General features: G+C 41.0%; 1 protein-coding gene across 10 annotated transcripts in view; it reads right to left on the bottom strand.

The window, feature by feature from the left end:
- Positions 1-386: 386 nt before the first annotated feature.
- The window catches only part of LOC105668908 (serine-rich adhesin for platelets), a 31,991-nt gene continuing 6,972 nt past the window's right edge, over positions 387-25,405 (bottom strand). For 2 of the 10 annotated variants that reach the window (XM_012361574.2, XM_012361573.2), the window contains 11 exons: positions 19,258-21,049; positions 18,874-19,033; positions 18,554-18,754; positions 6,632-6,749; positions 6,407-6,535; positions 6,129-6,152; positions 5,808-5,840; positions 5,501-5,704; positions 5,239-5,358; positions 4,971-5,044; positions 387-3,721 (listed from right to left, as the gene is read on the bottom strand). In XM_012361574.2, coding sequence (XP_012216997.2) covers positions 3,415-3,721; positions 4,971-5,044; positions 5,239-5,358; positions 5,501-5,704; positions 5,808-5,840; positions 6,129-6,152; positions 6,407-6,535; positions 6,632-6,749; positions 18,554-18,754; positions 18,874-19,033; positions 19,258-21,049 — 3,162 coding nt within the window. In that variant the 3' untranslated portion in view covers positions 387-3,414. Of the gene's footprint in view, positions 3,722-3,857; positions 4,755-4,970; positions 5,045-5,238; positions 5,359-5,500; positions 5,705-5,807; positions 5,841-6,128; positions 6,153-6,406; positions 6,536-6,631; positions 6,750-18,553; positions 18,755-18,873; positions 19,034-19,257; positions 21,050-21,599; positions 21,750-22,561; positions 23,667-25,405 lie in introns of those variants that run through there. The other 8 variants (XM_012361579.2, XM_012361582.2, XM_012361576.2 and 5 more) reach the window with 8 other exon arrangements.

The raw sequence follows: 25,405 nt of genomic DNA, 5'->3' as shown, positions 1-25,405 counted from the left end.
TTATTTTATTAAATAATAATTACATTAATTTAAATAAAATTGCAATTTATTGTTTCTATTCTATAACTCTATTAGATTGAACTCGTTGATTCTTTCTACAATCATTACAATCATTAATTTTAAAATTTCTTACCTTTTCTTACAATTTGAAAACTTGTTAGCTTCTGATATAAGCGCTCTTTTTATTAATTTTATTAATAATAAATAAATAAATAAGACTTTTAGACATTTCAAAAGCAAAGTCTAGCTGAGCACATACCTTTGAAATATTATGTATTATAGAGATGAAAAAAATTTTATTTTTTATCTTTTGTCAACATTATTTTATCGATATATAAATTAGGCTGACTTATATAATATAATTAGGTAAAAGTGAGAACCCCATATTCGAATAAAATTGTCTTTATTGTAATATTTGGGACTAGGTAGGCGAACATATTTATGAAATGTACGGCTGCAAACTAAAATGAATTGTCGTGACAAACATGAGTCCTTATCATAATTACAAGTAGATGGTTTCTTCATTAATTACTCATCCATTTATCTCATTAAGTTTTTATTTCTTTTATTTTAATTTAAAATTTGTTTTAATTAATTTAATTATTGTTTAAGTATTGTATTATATATTATTCAATTAAAGTTGTTACTACATTTTTTAGTAACTTAATCAGAGATATTGTGTTTTTCACGTGTCATGTTTCATTATATTGGATTATTATCGTTGTTTCGAGATAATTGCTAATTGTCATTATATGAGAATTCTTAAAAGTATCAATTAGTAATAACAATCGAACAATTATCGGACATCAGAGATAGATAATCTTTATATTACGTATGTTCTTTATTTACCATAACTTTTATATGCCGCGACAGAAATAAATTTGTGATTTTCAAAGTTTTCGTACTAATAGATTCGTTCAATTTTCATTCTTCAGAACAGTCATAATGAATGATTAATATCAATGTGAATTGATTCATCGATAATACCAATGAAATCGTCGCTTAACTTATTCTACGCCAGTTCTATTGATTTGTGATCCTTATTAATAGTAAGCAAATTTTCAACTACCCAATGCACCTCCACAAATACTTCTCTGTGTCTTGCGAAGCTAGCTCTGCGAAAAAAAAAGACTACGATTTTTCCCTAGTCCACGTTTCTACTGTAGATTTCTTAAAAAATTAATGAGATTCATCTCTTTCACTCTTCCCTCCTTTCTTCTTTCTCACTTTCACTCTTTCATTCTCTCTCTTCCTGTTTTCGCACTCATCACGTATAAATTAAAATATAGACAAATGAATATACATTGATCGTACAATATTTAGTTTCCCCTGACATCCATCGATTTCTTTGTATGAATATATGTACGAAACAATTCACATTATTGAAAAATGTTATGCGGACGAGAAACAATTTATAAAATTGCTTGTATTTTATAAAACCAGTTATCACATTCTATAGAATATATAAAAAGATATAAAATTCATACAAGCATAATAAGTACAGTTCATATTGTATTCGTCTCAAAATTATCTCATAGATAGTTTGTACTTTTTTAAACTCACTTTATAAATAATTTTAAAATGTTCTAATCAAAACTGTCGTCAATATTGGACAAAATGTATTCACAAATAACAAATCGTATATGTATTTGTATTGACGTAATAAAACTACATTCCACATGTTGAATAATGTTTTAAATGCCCTATAGATATAAATACATATTGTCGCGAAAAATGTAGTAGAAAATGTTTCATGTACGCTGAAATATATTTACAACTACATATTCGAAGACGTTAAATTGTAATTTATTTGCGATATACCTTATTCAGCACCAATAGTCGATGAGTACACGGAAGACAGGAGAGTCTAAATATCATACAAATCGAATACAAACTTACTAGCACCAAGCACATACCAAGCACGCAATAAATTAAAACGACACGTGGAATTTACATAGTACCCTGGCTTTGCTAATTACAATCGTACGTAATCCTCGTTTGCTTATCGCGAGATGCATCTACGAATTAGAGTCACACTCGTGCGATACTCTCGAGTTTATTCAAATATACTCGCGATATTTGATTGTACGTCGATCAACAAATTGCAACACGGACATTTTGCGTGTGACGTTATAAATAATAATTAACCGTATATAATTTTTCTTGGATCACAGTGAGCAACGTAGCTCTTAAACAATAATTTACCTGACAAATGCACAATAATAAGTAATGTATTCAGAAAATCTCTGAGAGAGAAATTTTAATATGTACAATTAAAATTACAGTGACATAAATTTTTAAACGTTCAAATATGCGTTTAAAGAAAATATACTGATAAGAGATTTAAAGATTTATTTCTTCGAAAAATTGATTTATCCCTCTTGGCTGTAAAACGCACATTAATTTTGCGTTTATATTTTAAATATATTTTTATACATTTTAAATATAAATGCAAAATTTTAATGTGCAATTACAATCAAGAAGAATAATTCAATTTTTCGGAGAAATTTTATAAACCTTTCGTCGGTGTATTTCTTTTAATAAATTATATCATACAAAACAGTTTTTACAATTAAAGATTTTTGCAATTAAAATTTTGATTTCCAGATATTGATAAAGTTATGTGAGGAAGAATTGCGCACGTAATAGGAAATAAATATCTTGATATTGCAGGTCCCACTCAACCGGTTGCCGGATAAATAAAGCTCCCAGCGACTTTGCGATACAGATCATTCGCTAATCTCTAATTTTGCACTTGAGATCACGTTTAAACGAGGAAATCAGATTTTAATATTAACAAATAAGTGTACCCGTACTCGCGCGCGCGCGCGCAACGAATTATATGCTGCCTGAAATATCCGCTCAGAAATAGATGACTTCGCGCGACACTCTCCGCACAACATCACATAAGTACAGCGGCAATTTATGTTAAACAAGTGTAACAACGTCGTTACGCATTGTGAGGAACGTAAACTTCGTGGCGCGCAAAAAACTAATTATAATTAAAAACAGTAGGTACGAAAGAGCATTTTGTGGTATTTTGGACGTCCGAATCGGTCAAAGCATGCGAAGCAAAAACGCTGATGCGAGCTAATAATTGTAATAAATTAAATCGCTTTATAAATCGTATAATCCATCAAGTTGTTATTGCAATTTACAAAAGAATAAAAACAATTGTAAATTTAGAAAAAAATCTATCAGAAGAAAAATAATATAAATAATAAAAATAATATAAAATACTATATCAAAATAAATAATAATTATAAATATTCGCGATATGAATTTATCGGTGATTAATCTGTCTTATTCTCCATCTTTTGGAATTCTCCATCTTTCGAAGATTCGGACGTCTGGAACGAATGAAGCTATACATAGAGAAGATAGTGTAGTCGCGAGAGCACCGCCGTCGTGACGTTAAAGCCGAAGTTTTCTAGGCATCGGAATGAGAGACTTGACTGCGCTTCCTTCGATCTTGCTTTCGCATTTGTCTGCTTCGTTCGAATCGCACGGCATTTTCGTGCAGTCCTTCGGCTTGATGGATACGCCGGACACGCTCTCCGACGAGTGTCTCCTCGCGTGCGCGTTGGCGCGACGTGTCGGGGTACGTTCCTGACGGAGTCTTAACGTATGAGGTAAACGTTCGGTTGGCTTGCGATGGCTCCCGACGGAATTAAACTCGGAGAGCAGCGAGGGTCGCTGTCGATCCAACGAGTCACTCCAACTGCAAGATAGTCGTTAGAGAAGTTGTTATTACAAGGAGCGTTTGCTTGGAGACAAGAAATATTATGAGATGTTCAAATTCAAGTGAACTTCAAATCAGTTAAGTAAAAAATATTCAACTCACCGCACATGGCTAATCAAGGCAGCGTGAAACATTACGAATTGTAAATCGAATATATTATCGCGAAGATTGGAAAATATCAAGGTATGGTTATCTCATTAAGGCGCGGTCAAAGCCTTAATTATTACGCTACATGCGAGAAATTTACAAATGGATAGCAAGCACGGCTGATCTACGATCTACGCTATGATAGGAAATATTCTCACAATTTATATCGACTCCTGTTGCGAAGAACTAGGCTCTATTTGATCGCGCGAAAAGCAATCGCTCGATTATTTTCTTTCGGAAAAAGGGACTTGGACACGACATGAAGATGAGCAGAACAAAAACATGATTGTACAAGCACAAGAAATGTAATTTACAATTTCTCGACTATTCGATCTTGCAATTACAACAGAATTTATTTCATTATTCTAATTGTGTTAGTGATCATAAAAGTAGCTCAAGTCACATTTTTTATTTTGAGAGATATTTCAACTTTTGGATAGATTAAAAAATATTTTTTTTCTTGCTTTAAAAAAATTCAATACATTTACTCTTATAATATAATTAAAAATATAAAATTGATAAATTTAATTTAATTTTTCTGATTTTTCACTTAGGCAACTTTCATAATTACTGGCACAATTAATCGAGTAATTTAAAATTTTCATGAGATTTGCCATGATCGAATAGCTGGGAATTATGGAACAAATGAGAAATCGGATTATGTGGTCCCATGCAAAATAAAGGTAAATCGTTAACAAAGAACTGTCAAAGAAGTAGCACGAAAAGAGAAGAGGTGCATGAATATAAGGGCGTTAAATGCAGAGAGGAGTACATATCCCAATAGTAAGTCACACAGACTGACGCACTCTACCTTCCCGATCCTGAAGCTGCTTCGCGTAGAATCAGCCGAGTAAAGGGCGGGACCAGAGCAGCGAAAAGTATAGATTATTCATAATGTACATGACAGATGTAAAATGCAATTGTCAATATAAGCGTGAGCATAATTTCCGTAATTGCAACCTCTATCAATGACAATTAACAGAAATATTTCACGTTAAGTCAAGTGATATGTTCACAGTATTACGAGAGTTTAAGTAGCACGAGTATCGATGTCGGACAGATAAAAAGAATGAACTCTCACCTAACGAGAGGCCCCATGACACCATCCTGTGGGAGTGACTGTAGGAGCGAGGGCCCCGCCGATACTGGACGTGTCTACAGCCGCAATTGAAAAGTGTTTCGTTTAATCGGGTGCGGTAAAACAATATTAACAACAATGGTAATAATGAACAAAATTCGCAGAAGGTGCGATAACAAGAATCATAATAATAAAGAAAACACAAATGTAAGCGATATAAAATACGATGAATGGAACGGACAGTTAAGTTACAAGAGGGAGCGATAAGTACCTTCTCCGTTTGCGTAGTGGCGTTACACATGTCCAGAGTGGAGAGGTTGTTATTGCGCATCGGTAAGGTGCAGCTTTGAGCATCGCCGTTCTTAGGTCCTTGCAGCTTCGATACCTGGAGCTGCGAAAATCAATTCGATTGTCAGACCCTGGGAAATTTATTTCTTACGGTAAAGTATATATATCTTTGACAGATTACCGACGGATCTCCATCGGGGCGAGCTTTTTGCACAGAGAGCACGATTAATCGCGGTGCGATTTACCTCATTATTTACCTCAAGTAGCTCGATGGTGCGATCCCGCGTTTGTATAGTGCGATCTCGATCTTCCACTTGTCCCTGAAGAAACACCACCTGCCTCTTCAAGTCCGCCAGCTCGTCGGCGATGCTGCTACCACCGCTTCCCGGTGAGGTGCTTACGTCGATAGTGCCGCCACCGCCCTCGTTCAGGTTACAGAAGAGGCCATTCTGCAGAAATAATGATAATGTCATTTGTCATTTGTAACTTCGTTTCGATGGAGCGAGATTCAAAAATGCTTTAAGCAATATTTTCCAGAAGAGACTTACTGACCTTTGTATTCTCGAATGGGTTGAGAGTCTCCGCCTAAAAATTGATATCAAATATTAGCGGTTTGCACGTTTATGTTTAGCGTTATTTAATTTTTGTAATTCATAGATAATGTCGGGACTGAGTAAAATAGCATTATAGCGAAAATTACGTTCTTCCAGTTTTTCTTTTGTAATTATATATTGTGTGTAATCATTTTTACTCAGCCCCGTCAATATATTTAAATAAATATCATGTAATATTGTATAATTAGATAAACACACATATGCATGCGAGTAATATAAATCAGTGATAAAAATGTAAAGAAAAATCAATGCAACGTACCCTCGTGAAATCGTTCTCTCCTGACTTGAGACGCAAAATCAGGAAGGACGACGACAAAAATGCAAAAAAATAAAAAAGTCGTGTTAATAAAATAGGCAAAAACACAACGCGCCGTGTATAAGTAACAAAATAACGCTTGCGGTCGGTTAATGTGTAACGCGAACTGAAGGCGATCGTAATTCGAGTCGCTTCGGCACAAAAACACACTTTACGTAAAAAAATGCGACATGCAAAGTAAAATTGCAAGCGGAGCATTGACGCGTTGGTGTGTTATGTACCTCCTGAAGGACTCGCTTGAGTTTCAGGAGCATCGTCTTTATGGAGACGATGTCCTGGAACATGTACTGGTACGTTCCTCGATCTATCCTGAGGCTCGCCTCGTCTCCGGAATCGACGCACGAGGATGCCTGCAATCAGTGGGACATGTGAGTTGTAGATGCTCGTTTCCGGCAAATCAAGTCGGATTCGAAGATGGGAAACGCGCAATAAAACTGTACACTTACACTTCCCGACGTTCTCATAGGACTAGAAACTTGACGGCTGCGCATGTTGTCTAACGAACGCGGCGACTCCGTTCCGGATCTGCTGCGTAACAGCCTTGACATCCTGTCACTTCCGATTCTGAAATAAAGCGAGTGAAATTAGTGTCATTTTTTTCAGGATCTCATTATGTTCGAAAATTTCGAAACTCCGTGGGAAAGAGCCGGAATTCTAATTATATCATAAAATCAAAGTGAAAATGTGAGCTTCGAAGGCCAACTGGCTGGCTGGGTGTTTTTGCTAAACTTTCTTACAAATTAATGTGTAAAGCAAGTAAATAATGTAAAATTAAAATTATCAAGACTGCAATGATAAATATCAAAATTTATACGTGAGGAGCAAAAGAGTTAATACTAGTTGTTCGTGCAAACATTAAAAAAATAATAAACAAAATACCGCATCTTATCTTTTCCTATCTGACAAATTATTAATATTATACGTTATAAAATGCGTGCGGCTTGTAATTGTGTACGGTTTTTAATATTTTATTGACACAGAAGAAAGCCTGATTACAGGGCGAAAACGTTTGTTTATTCCTTTTTGATACATGCACGAACAACTAGCACTCTTTTATTCCTTACATGCAAATTTTGATAGATAAAGCAAGTTCAACAAGAACTATCCAGCGTTGAACTAAAAGTTCACATTTTTATTTTGATTTTGTAATCTATCAGGACCTATAACACAATTCCTTATCTAATTATGTCATTAGATTGAGTCACAAATAACTTGTTTTCTTTAAATACCACATAAAATATTTTACAATGAAACCAAATTATTCCCTCTGCGTGGAACTTGGCCGATTTTGAATACAACGAAGAAGTCCACTGCGGCGGAAGCTATTTATGACTCAACCCGATATAATTCTAAAACCGGAGTGATAACTTCGTTTCATCGCCCCAAGTGTCCTCCTCGTTCCCTAACGGAACGGAATGACAATTCAGCATGCCACGTTTTTTTTTTTTTTTATATATTATAAATTTTATGTACATTATAAATAGACAGTGGAAGCTCCTGCAAAGAAACGTAAACCGCTGAGCGGTCCTTCAGGAAGTAGCGTACATTCGCACACTATCATAACTCTCATCGCGGTCACGCAATCGCGCTGAAAAAGAAGAGCGTGTGCGCGGCACCCATAATCTCCTCGCTATCTTATAATCTCCTCCTACGCAACTAGTATCTCTGAGAGATAAGGCTCGGCTTCCTTGAAGAAGAGGCACTACCTTCCGGGACTATTCTTGGCGCGCGCGGAGGAAACCGCGCCGGCGACGACGGGGCCGCCAGAGGTGACCTGGCCGCTGCTCGGCGCCCTGGGCTGCCGCGGCGGCGGGGATCCGTTCGTGGGCGTCGAACTCTCGGACGAGAGGCCGGAGTCGAGTCCATCCTCACCGCCAGTCCCGCCGTTCTCCAGACTCGCGTGGACGCGGGTGCGCGTCGGCAGACCGCTGGTGCGCCTCTTGGCGCCCTTCGAGCTCTCGGGCAACGCGGTGGCCATTCTCGACGTTCCTGATCGCCGTCAACGCCGGACCGTCAGTCTTGAAACCGCGCGCGGATCATCGACTTCGCGCTTCGAGAACCGTTGAAAATTTCACTCAACACACTTGCGAGAAAGCACTGTCGAACTCGGAGCTCTCTCAATCTCGCGTTGGAAAATGTCAGTTTTTCTTCATCCGTCTTTGAAGGATGACGTCACGTTGATGTGAACATGGATATTTTTCCAGTAATGGACTGTATAGTCGACGAAAATCGAATGCTGGATTTATCGGCGAACGTGACAGTCCGCTGATGAGCTTCATACACAGAACGAGATAATGTAAATAGAAGATGAAACTCGGACGGGCACATATTTAGCCGGACGGAACGGAGCGCGTCGCGCGGAGGGTGAAAAGGGAGGAAACACGCGCGCGCGGCAGGGTGAGCGAAGATAGCAATAGGATTAATGTGAGTGCCTTAGCGAGACTTGCGAGTGGCGATGAGTAATTCGGCAAATATGCACTTGCAGTCTCACTTTCCTGAAACGCTCGTTGGGCTCGCGCAACTAATTACGCCGTTCCGCGCCGCGATCCTCGCGCTAAATTAGCGCTCAAAATTCGACCGCCCCGCTCGAAGGGGCGCCGCGGGAATACTAGACATTTCCACGCCTGCTGATGACATTGCAGATGAAGCTATATGAGATAATGACGCAAATGGAAACTCGTGGACCGGTCGATAGGCAGGTAAACGGAGTGCGACCGGAAAGAAAGAAAAAAAAAGGAAACAGAAACTCAGTGAACACGATACACATCGATCTAGATCCTTGCTCGGATAGCGGTAACGCAATACTTTATGAGTTGACTAATGAGACTTTTTCGATGCGAATTATTCGCTGCGTGAATGTGGAACAGTTATTAGCGTCAGGATATTACACCTTTATTTAACTAGTTTTCAAAAATAAAATGTAATTGAACACTAATATTTGTCTAAATTATTGTTTATTCAGATATTTATCGATCTTCCCGCGCAACTTTTACCGTCTTCGACATTCTCAAATAATTTTTCCATAATTATTTTATATTTTTAATTCGCTCACAATATTTAAAGGATTAATGAGACTTTTGCGACGCAAACTATTTATTTTATAAATTATGAACAGTTATTAATTTGTTTGATTAGTTTCTGGTGACAAAAATAATTGATTTAATACTAGTATTCGTCTTAATTATTTTTAATTCATATATTTATTATCCTCCCTCGCAACTTTTGCTCTCGTCAACACTCCCGACTAATTTTCCCATAATTCTTTTATCATTGCAATTTGCTCGCACTATTCCGCGAGATAATGAGATTTCTCCGACGCGAATTATTTACTTTGCGAACAGCCATTAGGCGCGTAGAAAATTACGACCTTGTTCAATTAGTTTTTCGAAACAAGAATAATTTATTTAATACTAATATTTCATTGATTATCAATTCATTTGTCATTTATTATCTTCTCTCGTAATTTACTGTTTGCAACATTCCCGAATAGTATTCTCAAAATTCTTTTGTCATTCTAATTCGCTCATTAGCGCTTCTTCCCTTTTCAACTCTTTCCTCTTCATTTTCATAACAATCTCAAACTCGGAAGAAGTTGAGTCATTCGGCGGAGTGAAAGTTATCCTGCCGAAATCTCTTTTGGAATACTTATTATATTTTTGTGCTGTATCGACAAAATAAATATCAGTGTTTCGGCACTTTTACATATCTCCTACTTTATACTTTTTATATCTTTTACTTTCCAATAAACTTACTTCCCAATCGAATTTATTTATTCTACAAATCAGTTAATCTTGTGTTCTATAAATCAGGTTAATCGGAACACAACTTCTGTCCTTACTGTCGCGCGTGCGACATAATTTTGGCATTCCTAAAGTAGTGCATCGCGTGAACGTATTTTATGCAAATTTCATCGATTCGGAACTGCAGAAGGGCCTGAAGTATCGGTTTAATTCTAGGACGGCTATTAGTCTGCAAGTTTTAATGTCACGTTTAAATTTACGACTGCGACCTCGCATTCTCATACAGTAATGCATCATGCCTATCTGGTTGAAAAGGTTCGCGTGACGACGATGACGCTGGGGTCAAGAAATAGTCCGATGCATTCTTACGAACTTACGGACAATCGAAAATAGAAATTATTACGTGAATTTCCTCACTTTTACCTGAACGTCACGCTACGTCCCTTCGCGTAATTAAAAAGCGCACTTTCTAATCAAATCATCAGCACCTACCGCGAGCGAAAACTCTCACTACAATCACAAACTCTTCATTCGTCGATGTAAACTCTTTTTTTTTTTTCAAAACAATCAGTCACTTTCAAGAGGAGAAACTCATCAACTCGCGCGAAACACAAAACGTCCGCTCGCGAGGAGTCGCATCGTGACGTCTAGGCGACGCGGGGCGTCGCGACGCGTTGGAATTGACGGCGAGAATTCCTCGAGGACGCGAGTATCCACGCGAAAACCGACAGCTTCCTGGACGAAGCTCGACGTACATTAGCCGGTTCGCCGGAATGACTTGTGCCGCGGCGACCGGCAGGCAGACAGGATCGCAAAGGATCCTCCGAGGGATAACGCGGGAGAAGCGCGTGCGCGCCTCGCACTACGGCGACGAGAACCTGGTTCGATATCGTCGAGGCGGATGGCGAGACGAGCGGGGAGAGAGAGAGAGAGAACGGAGAGGTAGAACGGTAGGGGGAACAGCTGCAGACAGCAGGGAGGAGGCGAGGTCGGTGGGGGGTGATAGTGCAAAAAGATGTGCGGAACCACTATTGTGATAGCGAAATTTAAGATAGCGATCTCCCCCGCGAGATCTCTCACCTTCTAAATCTGCGATTGAGAGCCGTTTTTTTCCCCCGAAAAAATATATTTATTCAATATTTATTAAAACAAATTTAAAATTATAGCACGTCAAATAACGTTATTCGACATATAATTTTAAATTTGTATCGATAAATATTCTTCTTTCACGTTCTCAGGCAGCAGTTTGATCAAAGCTGATAAATATCTCAGATGGCTGATAAATTCACTAAACAAAAACCTCGTAAAAAGAGGCGGCATAGAGCAACAAAGTAGCGAATTATTACGTTCGCGCTATTCCCATCTAACTCAATTAGGTGTGAATGCAATGAATATTTCATGAACATTTCAGCTGTCAAGCTTAATTGGACAGGTGTGATCTGCTAAAATTAATGCTAGTTCAACGACCGTCTGTTTGACAGTAAAATAGCTTTTCGATCGACGCAAAAAACAAAAATTGATTCACATATCAAGCCGATACTGTAATCGATATCTCATTTTATCCCTCCTTAGTAAATTCTACTTCTTCGAGCATGAAGACTCATGAGAGATGATGACAAAGCTCTGCTCATAAGAATAAACTGTTTTATCAATCGTATCGGAGTTATCAATCGCATTCTCGATGACTCAAGTGTTTAATCATCGCGCGAAGCACAACGTCGAAATCACAACAACATTAAACTGTTAACAGAAATCCAAATGTCAAAAAATATTTACCTAAAAAGCAGATAAATTACAAGTAGTTGAAATTAATAATAATTAAATCAAAATAAGTTAAACAATGATTAAATTAAAGTTGAAATTCTTAAATAATTACATCAACATAATAATTAAAATACATCCGCAGTTTGGCATTTCGGCAAAAAGTCAAATTATATTTTGTACAAAATTTCTCGCAGAATATTATTTTAACTCCTCAAAATGATCTCGCAAGCGACGTAGAAATGAGAATCCTCTCGCAACGGTTTCCGCCAAAGTAAACGATCAATACTCCAGCTGGCTGTCCTTTGGCCCTTAAGCACATTTCTACCCTCAGAATTTTCGCTCTCAGCCTTGGCACGGCTTTCCGCCGTTTTGGCTTCGGAATGAAATCCGGGATTTATGAGGCTGCTTGAGTTTTCATTTCTAACAGCGGTCTGCCTGCTCTTTGCGGTTCTTTCGCAAGTGGTCTGCCAGAAGCTTTATACCCTGCGGGGATTTTTCGTAGCTCTCCCTTTCTTTTTCTCTCTTTCGCTGAGCACCCTCGCTCGTGTTTCATAATAGACGATCGCATTCGGGCGGAAAGATTAATTGACGGCAAGTTTCCCGAGATTTGCACCGCTATTGTGCGTTTCAACACGCAATTCGTTTTTTTTTTTTTTTTGCGATTGTTAAATTATCGTGAAAAATAATAATGTTAATAAAGATAGAATTTCTTCGCGCGAATTTAATTTGTCACTTACTTTTGCAGGATGCAAAAATTTTTCTCAAGGATTATTGACGGCACTATTTTCCACCATAGTCGACCACAGCTAGTCGTCGCAAAGAAAGGTTTAGTAAATAGACCGAAAGAGTTCACCGTTACGCGGTAAAACTGCGCGAGGAAAACACATAGTTGTAACGCGTACAAGCCATTTCCGCTACGGCGAGCACGACTCATCCGAGAGAGCAGCACCTTTGAAAATGAAAATTGCTATGCACTTCGTGTCGACACTGTGCTTTTCAAAGACAATTGTTGTATTCAAGTACAAAGAAAGAAAAATAAACTAACAAAACAAACTAAAGAAGAATCAAGAAGATAAATCAAACGTCACCTGAGAAAAGCCAGCAAAATTGCCTACTATATTTTCTTTTCTATTAAATAGAAGCGTCGACGAGATCATTGGCCTAATCCACTACATTGTCACTAATATTCTTGATAATATATATTCAGTGCTACTCAATCGTATAAAATTTCGTCGCTGATTAATCAATACCTTCGCTTCTCCTTTTGCAGTCGCGATCAATGCCGCGGCGAACCTAAAATTCGTGCACGGCACGGAAGGATCCGCGCGAAGGAAGAGTAGAAAAATACCGGCACGGTTAACTAGTAACGCTCTGATTAACGGCAAAATCGCGTTGCGTTTGGCTAGCAATCCGACGTCTTTGCCGTTCGGCTTCCGGTTACCTTCGATTTCCCGTCGTTGCGCCGGAGAACAAACGCTATATTTACACCGCGCCGTGCATTTTCCACCCCGAGCGAGCATCGATTCTATTAAACTCGCGTCGGAGAGTCCTCGTTACATCACGAGATAGGCCGCTCGTCATACGCGGTCCGGAGAAACCGGTTTGCACGGCACGGGGCGGGTTGGCTTTTTAACGTAACGACCAAGGTTGCAGCGCGCCGGAGTCGATTTCCTCGCAATCTCAACCCTCAGTGACCCAAATTTAATCCCCGCGTCTATTTATAGAGCCGGTTCCGTATTTAACATTTTTCTGGATCGCGCGATGGAGCAGAAATAAAGAACAAGTAGTCTACGAGAGGAAGTGTGTTTTAATGGAGGATCGTACGTTTACAATAGTACGCACATGAGAGGAAGACAAAAATATGACATACAATCGTGCTTAATAAATGCCGTACTGCCGTCGTCTCACCACGCTCTTTCTCTCTCTCTCTCTCTCTCTCTCCCTTACATCGCCCATTCTTACAATTTACGGATACAGCGAGTACACGCTTGCGGATATAAATACTTGCGAATGCGACAACAGCTGCTAATTTTGCTAAATAAATTCTAACGTGGATCGATAGTTCATGCGAAGAATAGCTTTAGATATACTAATGCCGGGATGTCTACAGCGCCATGCCTGTCACCGTGTTCTATTAATCTCTCTCTCTCTCTCTCTTCCGATCGTAATAGCGAGTGTCGGGAAATAAAGACTCGCGTAGATGGAATCGAAGAAGGTAGCAAACGCAAAAGCGAAAGAAGAAACCGACTCGACGCGCGAGAAGAAACGGGAAGAATGAAAGCTCAACGAGCTGTTATTCAAAGTTCAGAATAGTAGCAATATATTTCTCGTAAGTATACTATGCTAGATAAATGTATGCTGTTAATATGCATCGTATTGCGCGTGCCGGTAATTGCGACTCTCCGCGTCTACGCTGAAGTTTAAGGATGCGTGTATAATCGAGCGGGATCGCGCGCGCGCGCGCGGTCTTCAAGGTATATTGCTTCCTGACATTTCCTGACCTTTCATCTATTCGTCGAAATAAAAAATAAGTACTATTTTCAGTCCCGCAATTCAACGTGAAACTCAAAATAAAAGTGTCTACATATTATTCTGTTTGACTTCGGAAGATATTCACTTGGAAACAAGTAGAAATCAAACTGCGCTTGCGACACGCGATTACCACATTTCGCAGTCATTCACGTTAGGAAACGAGTGCGAGGTAATGAGTGTTTCACGTCTAATATAGAACGGACGATAACGCAAGCAAAAGTTTTGTAAATGCAGTCGTAACGAAGGAAGACAAACGCGAGTTTACGCGAGATCAAGGAAAACACGCCCTTTCATCGTAAACGTAACGATAAAATATCTAGAATCGAAAGATAGAAGTGTTTTAATATGGCAAATATATAATAAAAATAATTATTTAAATAATTAAACAAAAACTTCTATCTCATCTTTCGCAAGAAAGAGTGATTGCACGAATGGAACGTCTAGAATCTAGAAATATTTTAATGTTTACAAACGAGCGTAAGAATAACCGTTCCAAATTACTTAATCAATTAAACTTATCTAACCTCTATCGATTAAATTAATGGAATGCGACCTTATCAAGCTCATAGCCACGTCTTGTTCTCATCTTCCACAATGACTTAGAAGGAAGAGTAACGTCGAGTCGATCACGCGTTCGCCAACTCGCACACGAGAGACCGCTCGTCTCTTCTACGAAGCGCCTTACACCTAAACAGCAGCTCTCTATAATGCCACGAGTATACGATTAATTAATACTTCGATAACATCGGAAGTTGCGTGGTCACCGAAGTGAGATCGCCTTCCGCGCTACGCGTCTACGTATTAAATAGTGCCAATGATTATCGTTTGAAAGCGACGAGAATCGTCGGCAGGACTAGGAGGACTAGATCGTATCTACCGGAAGAGCTGCGTCGAAATCAGTTTTTTTTTTTTTCGACCAGTGTGGAATCGCAACGGGACGATAATTTTGGAAGGACTCGGCTCTCGACCATTGGAAAAATACGAAATTGGAAAAATAATCTCTATCACCCTCGACACTACGACACCGCGTCTCATCAACACACTCGCTTCCGTGCCGGCGCACCGCCGAGGGAACGCGCACCTCGCGCACTGAGCGAAGGACCGCTCGCTCGCGCCGGCAATAAGCGTATCCTCGTGGCGTTGCAATCAGGACGTAGCGAGTCGACCGTAAACGGCGAACGGTTTACATGTGTGTCGGTGGGTTACTCTTTGTTCTGTTGCTACTACGCTTCGACTACGCTTCGACTACACTTGAGAATCTTTGCGATTATAACGAGGACGTATTGTAATGTCAAACAAGCTGCCGTGTATCGTGAAATCGCACTGAAAGCCTTATTTTCCGTTGGACCAAAAAAAAAAAAAAAAAAAAAAAAAAAGATCGTGGAGGAAGGAGCAAATCAACGAAACGATGTATTTTAAGGAGGTTGGCGGACTAGTACCTTTGAGGCAGCACCTTTCCTATCCAAGTCGGGCTTGAGAAATTCTCGGGGACAGGATGGAATGTTTGGTTACGTTATTGGTTGTCAGTATATTCCTCACAGAGCAAATTAACACCTCGAAAGTAGACAACTCTAACGCAGCATAATCTTCCAAACAAACGCACAATTACACGAAGTCCGTCAGAGGACTTTGAAAAAGTATATACCTATAATTTTACGTTAATGTATAAAATTATTAAACTAGGGAATCACTAGGTAAGAGGAAGTTTTTGTATTAAATGATAATTATATCGCGACGTTCGTCCTTAAAGAATTAAGAAAAACATAATTCTCTAATTCATTCTCTAACTCTCCAACTAGTCTAACTGAATTTGGAAATTGTAAATAATATTGGACGACAAGAGAAAAAGAGTCACTCCCTTCTTTTTCATTTAACCATATCCTAAGCAAAGAGTCACAGGCGCATAACCATAATCAGCCGCTAAATTTCCCAGTTGCAACACCAGCATTATCATCGCTCGAATTTTTCCAATCACCCGCTTCTCTCTCACTCTCGCCAACGTCTGTCTGTTTAACTCGCAAATGGTCACGCTCGAATAGTGAATCATTTTTTTTTTTTCATTACAACGTGATATTTTGTTTCTGTCTTGCGCAACTCATATAGCTCGCGATCAACTTCACCATAATTTCAATTAATTCACTTTAGAAGCTTCACAATAGAATTCGATCGCGTCGAGGCAGCGCGATTTTTTAACTGATTTCGTTTGGTTTTACACAAGACGCGACCACTCACGAGTTAAGCATGCGTCCGTGTGTAATTATCACTGTGTCTCGAATAATCGGCTGCGTGCGATTATTCGTTTTGCTTAGTCGACATTCAAGGGAGGACCGGCGGACTCCGCTCGCTAGTTAGGGTATGTCAGCTGGTAGTAGTCTCCACCCGCGGAGTCCTCATCGGGGATTTGCAATTGCTTCACCCGTTTTACTAGCGCGCTAGAACACAGAATACTGTCGCTGAATTGTGGCGTCTCCTGTGGCGAATGCGGATATGTTCATTTCGTTAATTTTGTACAAGCAGAGAGAGAAAAAAAAGAAGGGAAAGACTACCGCGTATGTAGCATCTTCGATTTTCCTGTCTATATATATATATATCTTGAATGAAAAAAAAAAGAAACGGAACGAAAACGACCGACAAAAACAGACAATTACGAAATATTGCGTCGTGACGAAAGCTTCAAGGATGTCGATTGAAGACGAACGAAATCGAAGACTACAGAGAGTTGGAACATTCGAAAGGACAGGTTCAGCAGGAATCTCAAGATGTAACTTTTTATCGTTCGCCGAGAGAGCTACCGAGTAGAAAAAAAAAACTCGACGCAAAAGAGAGTAGGCTGTTATGCGCGTGTAGCCATGACGTTCTCGAAATTTACGACTCACGATAACACGGCTATTGTTGCAAGTATTATTGCACGGCACGATCGAAAAAATGTTGTCTCTAAGAGAACTTTACGCTCCCGATATAGAAGACATTTTAATATGTACAATTAGTATGTAGCGAGAAGGTGGAACTTTTTCAGGTGGAGAACGCGTGCGATCTTTCCGTGCGAAAGTGCAGTGACCGACTTTTCCGATCCTTCATTGTAGTTTAATATCGTTTCAGAATGTGGACTAAAATTGCATCACTATGTCTATTATTAATATGTGATGCAGGATGCAAAAAAATTCTTAAGAAATATTATACAACACTCTTCCTCTCTAAAGACTCTCGCTAAAACTATTGATCAACTAAAAAAAAAAAAAGATAGTTATAACAGATAGAAATCCGGAATAATGGTGCGTACAAGAAAATTAATCGGCGTAGAAGATTAAGAGATAATATTAATATCGACATAAGATTAGATAACATATCTCGTCGTACATCTTTCGTCTGAAAAAATTGCGTTTTTCAAACTTGGAATAATGAAAATAAATTTTCATTCTTGCAAGTTTGAGAAATGCAATTTTTCTTCGAACGAAAGATATCGGTGATCTAAGAAATGGACCTGCACGTGATTCATTTCTCACACGTGGTATTTTAACGTTTAGTCTCCACCCTTGCAGAATTTTTCGTATACAAGAAATAAAATACAAAAAATTCAAAAGACTATGTGGACTATTGACCGAGGTCTATGTAAAAGTTTTTGGCTTATGGTTACGTGGACACAGAACAGCGGATACACATCAATTTAATGGTCGGATGACACATCCTTTGTCTCCTTCCCTCACATAATAGTCACATTTCATCGACTAACTATATTCACAGCATCGACCAGGTTTTCACTCTTCCTACACAGCTTACTGTCTCTAATTAAAGCTTCCTACAGTTTCTACATCCCACACTGCACTACATTTTCTATATAAGAATTCTGCTACAGATGCGTCAAAGTTAATTAAAATTGTGCATTCGGTTCTGTTCGCTTGATAATGCGTCATCAAGAAAGCAAGATGATTGATGCAAGTGCACACTGACATGTAGACTCATTCAAGATACAGAAATTGAATAACACAAGTGTTGCGATTAGAATGTCTAAGCGAAACACAACGAAACAGCGAGACACAACGAAAAAGTGTGACGAGAAGGGAAAAAATAAAATCATCGTCAAACAACTGACTTTTATCTACAAGAGGAAACGTAAAAGAAAAGGTCGACGTATACAGGAAGTAGTATTAAATATTCCTACATCCTGTTCGGAGGAGAGGAACACTTTTGCATAATCTACATATTATTTGCAAGTACAACGTCACGCGTTGTAAGTCCGATAACGCGGTAACGTTTCGTTAACCGAAGAAGCGTCGTGCATTACGGGATGTCACGAGCAAGCAGAGAGGAGTAGTGAAAAATGTGAATACACACCCGGATTCGGTGGTGGTCTGGTTGTTATTGTTACCCGGTGTGCTGTTGACGGAATTGTTGTTGGCGGAATTTGCCTCCTCTTGCATATGCGCGGTGCTCAGCAGCGAACTCCACTGCCTCATCACTTCTTCGCCCTGAGCCTCCAGCTCGGAAATTATAGTGGCGTCATCCAGCTCGTGCAACGCCGGATTGGAATTTAATCTGAAAAATGACGATGACGTGTAAACTTGATTCCGACGGAAAAAAAAGATTTATCTCTATTTATATTTTGAATTGAGCATATAATTCGCTTATTAAAAGCAACATCGTTTAGTGCTAACCGCTGTTGTTCCTCATACGAGCTCGCGTCGCTACCGTCGTAATCCAACATTAAATCATCCGAGGCAATGGACTCGCAGGGCGACAAAGTATCTACGCTTCCCGTTCGATGCAGTCGTCCGTGACGGGGACTGTTCACTATACCTTTCATGTGCGCACCATCTGTAAATAATAAATAGTGTCAGTGACAGAATTTATGTCAATTAAAAAATCTTCAAATATTTTAAACATATAATTATTGACGCAAGCTTGCTGCTCTCTTTAAACTAGCACTCTCTTATCAAGAGAGAGAGAGAGAGAGAGAGCTAGAAATCGAATGAAATGAATGAGAGCTCAGCGACTTGGATGCACTTGAGGAGGATTTCAAGAATAGCACGTGTACTCACTCATCTTAGAGCTCGTCTCGATCAGAGTGTGGCTATTCTCGGTTATTACTTGACCCCCCAAGGCGGACTGCACCTCGGCCCTCCCTCTTGAGTTGTTATCGTCAAAGATTAATCCAGGCTGATCCGCAATCTCATCGTCGAAGAACTCTCTACCCTCGGACAGGCTGAGCGAGTTAGAGGCGTTCGTCGGCGTGCCGGGACTGTCGTCCTCGAGGGTGTTGTCCGAACGCTCGTGCGGATGTTCCTCGTCCTTCTTCGAGGGCTTGCCGTCCGACTGAGTGATGCTGGCGGTGGGGCTGTCAAACAGACTGTCGACCGGTGAAGTCTCATCGTCTATGAGAGTTGTCGTGTTAGCAGCTGCGGCGGCGAATGCCGGATCCTCGATAGTGAGCAGTACCGAGCGCAGGGCGTTCTTCGGCGTCGCGCCGCTCTTCACAGAGACAGCGACGGCGGCGGCGCCGATTGCCGGCGCGTGCTGGGCAATGATCGAGTGAGAACGCTGGCATTCGTCGCTGGAGCTCAACGAGTACTCGTCCGCCATGGCCTCGCCGTGACCGTACTCGGGATCGTCTGAGCTAGGTGGGCTAAAGTCCGACTTGATGGACGGAATCTTCTCCGTGCGCGATCGATCTTTGTAAACCTTCTCCTCGCTCAGACAACCCTCGTCGTAGCCCTCCGAGGACGTGGTGGACATAGACGCGGTTGAGTCCGTGTAACGATTATCCTTGTTCATGATCCGCTGGTACTGCGTGGCTCGTTCTCGTACAAAGCCAGTGTTCAGACTGGCCGCGGCGCTTGCGAATGATTTTGGCAGCGGGATCACGGAGATCTCCGTGACCGTGCTGTCGTCATCGCGAACATCGCGGACATCGAAACTCTTGCCGTTCACGACCATACGCAGATTCCGAGGTCGGCCAACGCCGCGTCTTCTTAACGAGCTCTCGTCCGCGTAGTCCACCGATCTGAACCTCTCATCCTCCGGACCGGCCGGCTGACTGCTGACGCCCGAGTCCTCAGTCATGGAGCCCTCCTTCGAACTGCCCGAGCCCTTCAACGTCGACGTGGATATCTTCCTGCTCTGGTTCGCCACCGTCTTGGCGATCTTGGAGTTCGAGTCGTTCACCCGCACGGCGTATTGCGGCAACGGCAGATGACTGGTGTGCAGAGTGTACCTGCTGATCGGTTCCGGAATGCTCGACACTCTTCTGTTCGCGTCCGCGTATTGCTGCATTGAATTTCCGCCGCTGTAAGCCGCGTTGTTCGCCGGCAATAAGCGAGACTTTGCCGGCGTCGTCGTGTTGCATAGATGTTGCTGCGGTGCAGCATGCACGACCCTGTTCGGTTGTTGCTTGACGAAGTAGTTGTCCTGTTGCGGTTGCTGTTGCTGGTGCTGCTGCAGTTTCTCTTGATTGTAGTGGCTGATGTTGTGGCTGTTGCAGATATCGCCGACCTTGTTCGTGAATCTCGGCTGCGGCTGCCGGTAGCCGAAGCGATTTGTCCTGACGCCGATGCCAGTCGAATCCTTCTTTGGCGGCGCCAGTCGCGGCGTCGAACGGCCGGACGACGAGTTATGAATCACGTGGTTACCGTCGTCGTCCATCGCCCGTCGCCGATCCTGCTCCGGGCCAGCTGATTTCGATCGTGGATGCAGCAGGCTCTTCTCGGTGCCGGCGGCGGCGTAGTTCGTTATCGGCATCGGGATGCCGCTGGTGGGTCGTCGCCGGAAGCCGAAAGACATGGCGGTGCCGCGCGTGTGCGACGAGCTGCGCTTCGAAGAGCCCCGTAAGTCGCCCTGAAATCAACATTTCCTTCGTTAAAAGAAAGTAGAGCGTGATAAAGACACAAAAAAAATTTAATGTCGCATTGTTGAAAATAAAATCGGCGTAAATCGCACATTAACCTCGTTGAATTATTAGTGTAAAATAATTCATTCAATTATTTCAAGACTTTGAATTGTAAAATTCAACGTTGAAATTATTTCGAGAAGCAAGATCATTTGTAGAAGTGCGAGAAATCGTTCCATCTATCACGACAAAGTTCTTATTCGCATGATCTTTCCACCCGTCTCGATTGCTATCGCGAACAAAGAGCGCTTTGCGTCAAGATGTAAGGGGTGGGACTATCATAGAACTTCTAGTCACGCATCAGTCGCGACGATTATACCCGCAGAGGGAGATCGATATCCCGTGCAATCAAATTTTAACAGCTGGCCTGAATCTTGCCACCGACTTCGTCGCACGATTTTAAGCCGTTTCACACGATTGCAGATTTTTATCTCTCGTCAATTTAATTTAATTCATTACTTTCCCCAAATCCGCATCCGGCAAAATGCGCACACGTACCGCACAGTCCGAGGGTTTGACCGACCAACTTTCTACGTGGCTCTCCCGGCTGCAACAATATTAATCGATATTCCTATACAGACGCACATTATATAACGACGCGGGACCGATAGCGCATCCTACCGCGGACAAAACTCCCCGTCCGAAACAATGTACACAATTGCGAGCACCGTTCATGCTGATCGGAGCCTGAAACCGACCAACGACGCAACAGCTTCGATCGGGCCGTGCACGGCCGTGCGACTTGCCGAGTCCGAGTGTCGTCTCGGGCCATCCATGCAGCTATACGGGGTAACCCGGTTTGAACTCCAGAAATAGAGTAACCGCGACGGCGATCCGACGAATCTGAGATTGTGCTCGCGCCTCGGGCGCGTCCGTGAAGACGCACGAAGCCTCAAATCATCGCGCTCGACACGTGAAAACCGAGAAGGCGATGCGAGTGTCGCGCGATTTCGCGACCGCAGCGAATCGACCGTGAAGACGTCGCTCAAATGATTGCGCGTATAGCACCAACATGTCTCTTGCACGTTTCGCCATGTAAAAAATACATAAAACTGTCGTGTAATAAATGTTACTAAAAATGACGAAATTTAAGAGGCATTAAAGATCATTATATATTTTTTATGATTAAAATACTTATCTTTCGTATTTTTAACTGTTTAGATTTGATATATTTTAATTAATTTTTAAAAATAAAAAAACTTCTCGCGTCCATCATCACGCTTTTATCGAGAGATCAGAGATCATTTTGCATCCAAGTTAAAGTTTGAATTGACTATATCGATTTCAAACTGTTCTAAGATCTATCGTGCCACTTGACAAGTAACATTTTAATACTATTAACAACTATTTCACAAGATTGTCACACGCATAGTAAACACCTTCGTCGACTCGCGAGGGTCCTCAAAGAGGCGAATTCGGGGAAAGACGGAGCTCTATCGCAGATCTCGGGCAACCCTTACCGCAACGCCGGTGCCCTTCTCGTTCTCCAGCGAGTCGTCCTCGCATCTCGTGCTGCCGCACCGGTACTCCATGGTGCTGCTAGCGGGCCAATGTCACCCAGCCGGTCGTCGATCGATCTCTCTCACGGGGATTGACGGCCGCCCACCTCGTCGGCGTTCACGTCGTCATGTTCCGAATATATATTTTTTTTAACCGGCGCGGAAAGAGCGTTGTTCTCGACGGTAGAGAAAGAGCCTCTTCTCCGTGACCCGTCACATCGTAAGGATGGCATACGACGGTCTCGAGGAAACGCGCGGCGGCGCACCGACGTTTGTCGCCGTCGTCGTCGTCGTCGTCGTCGTCGTCGACACCCCCGCGTCTTCCGTTCCTCGCGCTCGTTCTCGCTCGCACCCCCGCGACTTCGACCACGTCGAGGCTTGTCCGAGGCTCGGGAAGTGCGAAGGAAAGCGAACGCGGGATTGATCCGGCCGTCTGCGCCGGCGTCACGACGCCGCCGCACCGCCGACGCCGACGGCGAGGGGCTGATTCTGCGGATGCGCCGGGGTTCCTCCCGATATACAGGGTGTCTTAACGCAGAGATGCGAGAGTTACATTCAGTTCATTTAATTCAATTTGCCTTCAGACTTGATTATATTATTTTAATTTGAAAAGAAATTGAAGATCATCTATTTTTTCTTGTTCAATGCGCTCGAAATCTTGAAGAAAACTTGAATTTCAAGTCAAGTGCTGTAGAAACGACATTCCGCAGCGAGACTTTCCTTCGGGGTTTCACTGAAGAATCGATTTCACGTCACGGAGAAAAACATCCCTCCTACTTTTATTTTCAGTGCACACCTTGTATACGACTCTGATTCATCGTGAACGAGTACATTTACATGTCTACGTGTAGTGCACAGTTATCAAATAGAAGCGACTTCGAAGAATAATGCGAAGCTGACGGAGCAGAAACGACCGCGTGCTATCGAAACGCTCCGAAAGAATCGTGAAGATATCGCTTCAAATTAATGAGTGAAAAGATAATTATGCAATATTTCAATTTAAATTAATTATAAAAATAAAAATTAATAGAAAATATAATTTAATAATACAAGTTTCCTGTAAAGTACGTTTCGATAAAAGTCTATTTATTTTCCATCCATCCAGCATATTTTTTATACTTATTCTTTCTTTTTTTACACGGAAAAAAAAGATATTCTTATTTTAAAAATATCTTTATTTTTAACATGAAAATCTTGAAATGAGATTATATTGCTTTAAACGAAGAAAACTGGCTTGAATGAAGTCATTTTATATAGTTCAACCAAGAAAAAAATATTCTTATTATTTAAGAATAATTTTCTTGAATGGAAAAGAAAAAATGTTGGATAGAAAATAATATATTTTTCAAATAAAAGATTATAATTTTCTTAGAGTAAAATTAAATATTATATTCTTCAAGTGATCATTATAAAATGGAAATATATATATAAGACTATAGTATTGTTAAAATTTAAGATTATTAAATTCTTATCGGAAGATTATAAATTGTTGCGTATATACGAAACAATGAACGCGTTAATTTGAGTATATAAGCTTTGATTTGACACTACTTTTTTTTCCGTGTAGTTTTACAAAATCAAGATACAAGATCTTTATACAAGATCTTTTATATAAATACATTTCCATACAAAATTTCTATGTAAGATTTTACATAACTATATTTCTATATAAAATGCATTTCTATATAAATTTTATATAAATGCAATTCTATATAAAATGCATCATGATTTATGACACTAATTGTCAGCAGAAATCGACTTCAGAGTTTGCGATAAGATAATGATTAGATGAAACTGACGCGGAACGGAGCGATTTCTTTCGCGCGAACTGCGTCTTATCAAAATGCTTCATCGTGAAAACATTATTCAAGCGACGGCGAGTTAACGACGTGAATCACTGAATTAAAAATGACGTTAACACAAGCTTGATAATTTGATAATGTAAGAATCTTATTAAGTATATTGGTATGTAAATTACCGATTTTATTCTACAAGAGATTCTGTGGAAAAACAAAAATCTGCTCTTATCAGTATAATAAAAGATAAGATTAAAAAAAATAGTATTTCCTGATACTGGTAAAGACTCGATGCAACATCTTAATACCGTTCTCGTTTTCCTCGACTGACTGCGTAATCGACAGACCTTGCAGATAAGGCGAATAGACTTTTGCGAAGCACCGTGCGATAACGTTGCAAATAAAAGACGTTTCGCAAAAAAGAAAAAAAAAAAGAACTCGAGAGCCAAAGCGATCGAACTGAATAAGGAGCGAACAACTTCTTTAGCCGCGCGATTACTCTCGCCATTCATCGAAGTTTTCACACACAGAATCGTGCTATGCGCAACCGTGTCTGCAAAAGAAAGCCGCTTCCGCTCGAGACGTATATCTCGATGCGGAAGAAATCTGATTTCCAGCCGCTAACGAGAAGGTATCAAGGGAACAATGGAAGAAGCGGTGCTCGATTGGCAGCAAGCGCGATCGCCGTGCGAATCGGCACGGTTGAGCCGTTGTGAAAAGAGAAGACAATGGGCAGAAAGAGAGAAAGAGAGAGAGAGAAAGAGAAAGACGGCGGAGGGCCGCGCGAGAGCGTGTTACGGCGATTTCTCCTTCTTCGCACCTGAACCGTGCGCGGGTTTTCAGCTTCGCGGTTTCCGGCGTTGGCGAACTGACACCGCGTGACGACGAACAATAGCAAACACGTCGACCAAAACAAAATCGTCAACGCGAATTCATGTCGCCGAATAAACGCAAAAGTTCCCGTCGAAGCGCGATACCTCGCACCGGAAAGAAACTTGACGCCGCGGCT

The sequence above is a fragment of the Linepithema humile genome, chromosome 1 (genome assembly GCF_040581485.1).
Source record: "Linepithema humile isolate Giens D197 chromosome 1, Lhum_UNIL_v1.0, whole genome shotgun sequence".
NCBI classification, from domain to species: Eukaryota; Metazoa; Arthropoda; class Insecta; order Hymenoptera; family Formicidae; genus Linepithema; species Linepithema humile.
The sequence above is the reverse complement of the archived record's forward strand: the minus strand, read 5'-3'. Positions and strand labels throughout refer to the sequence as shown.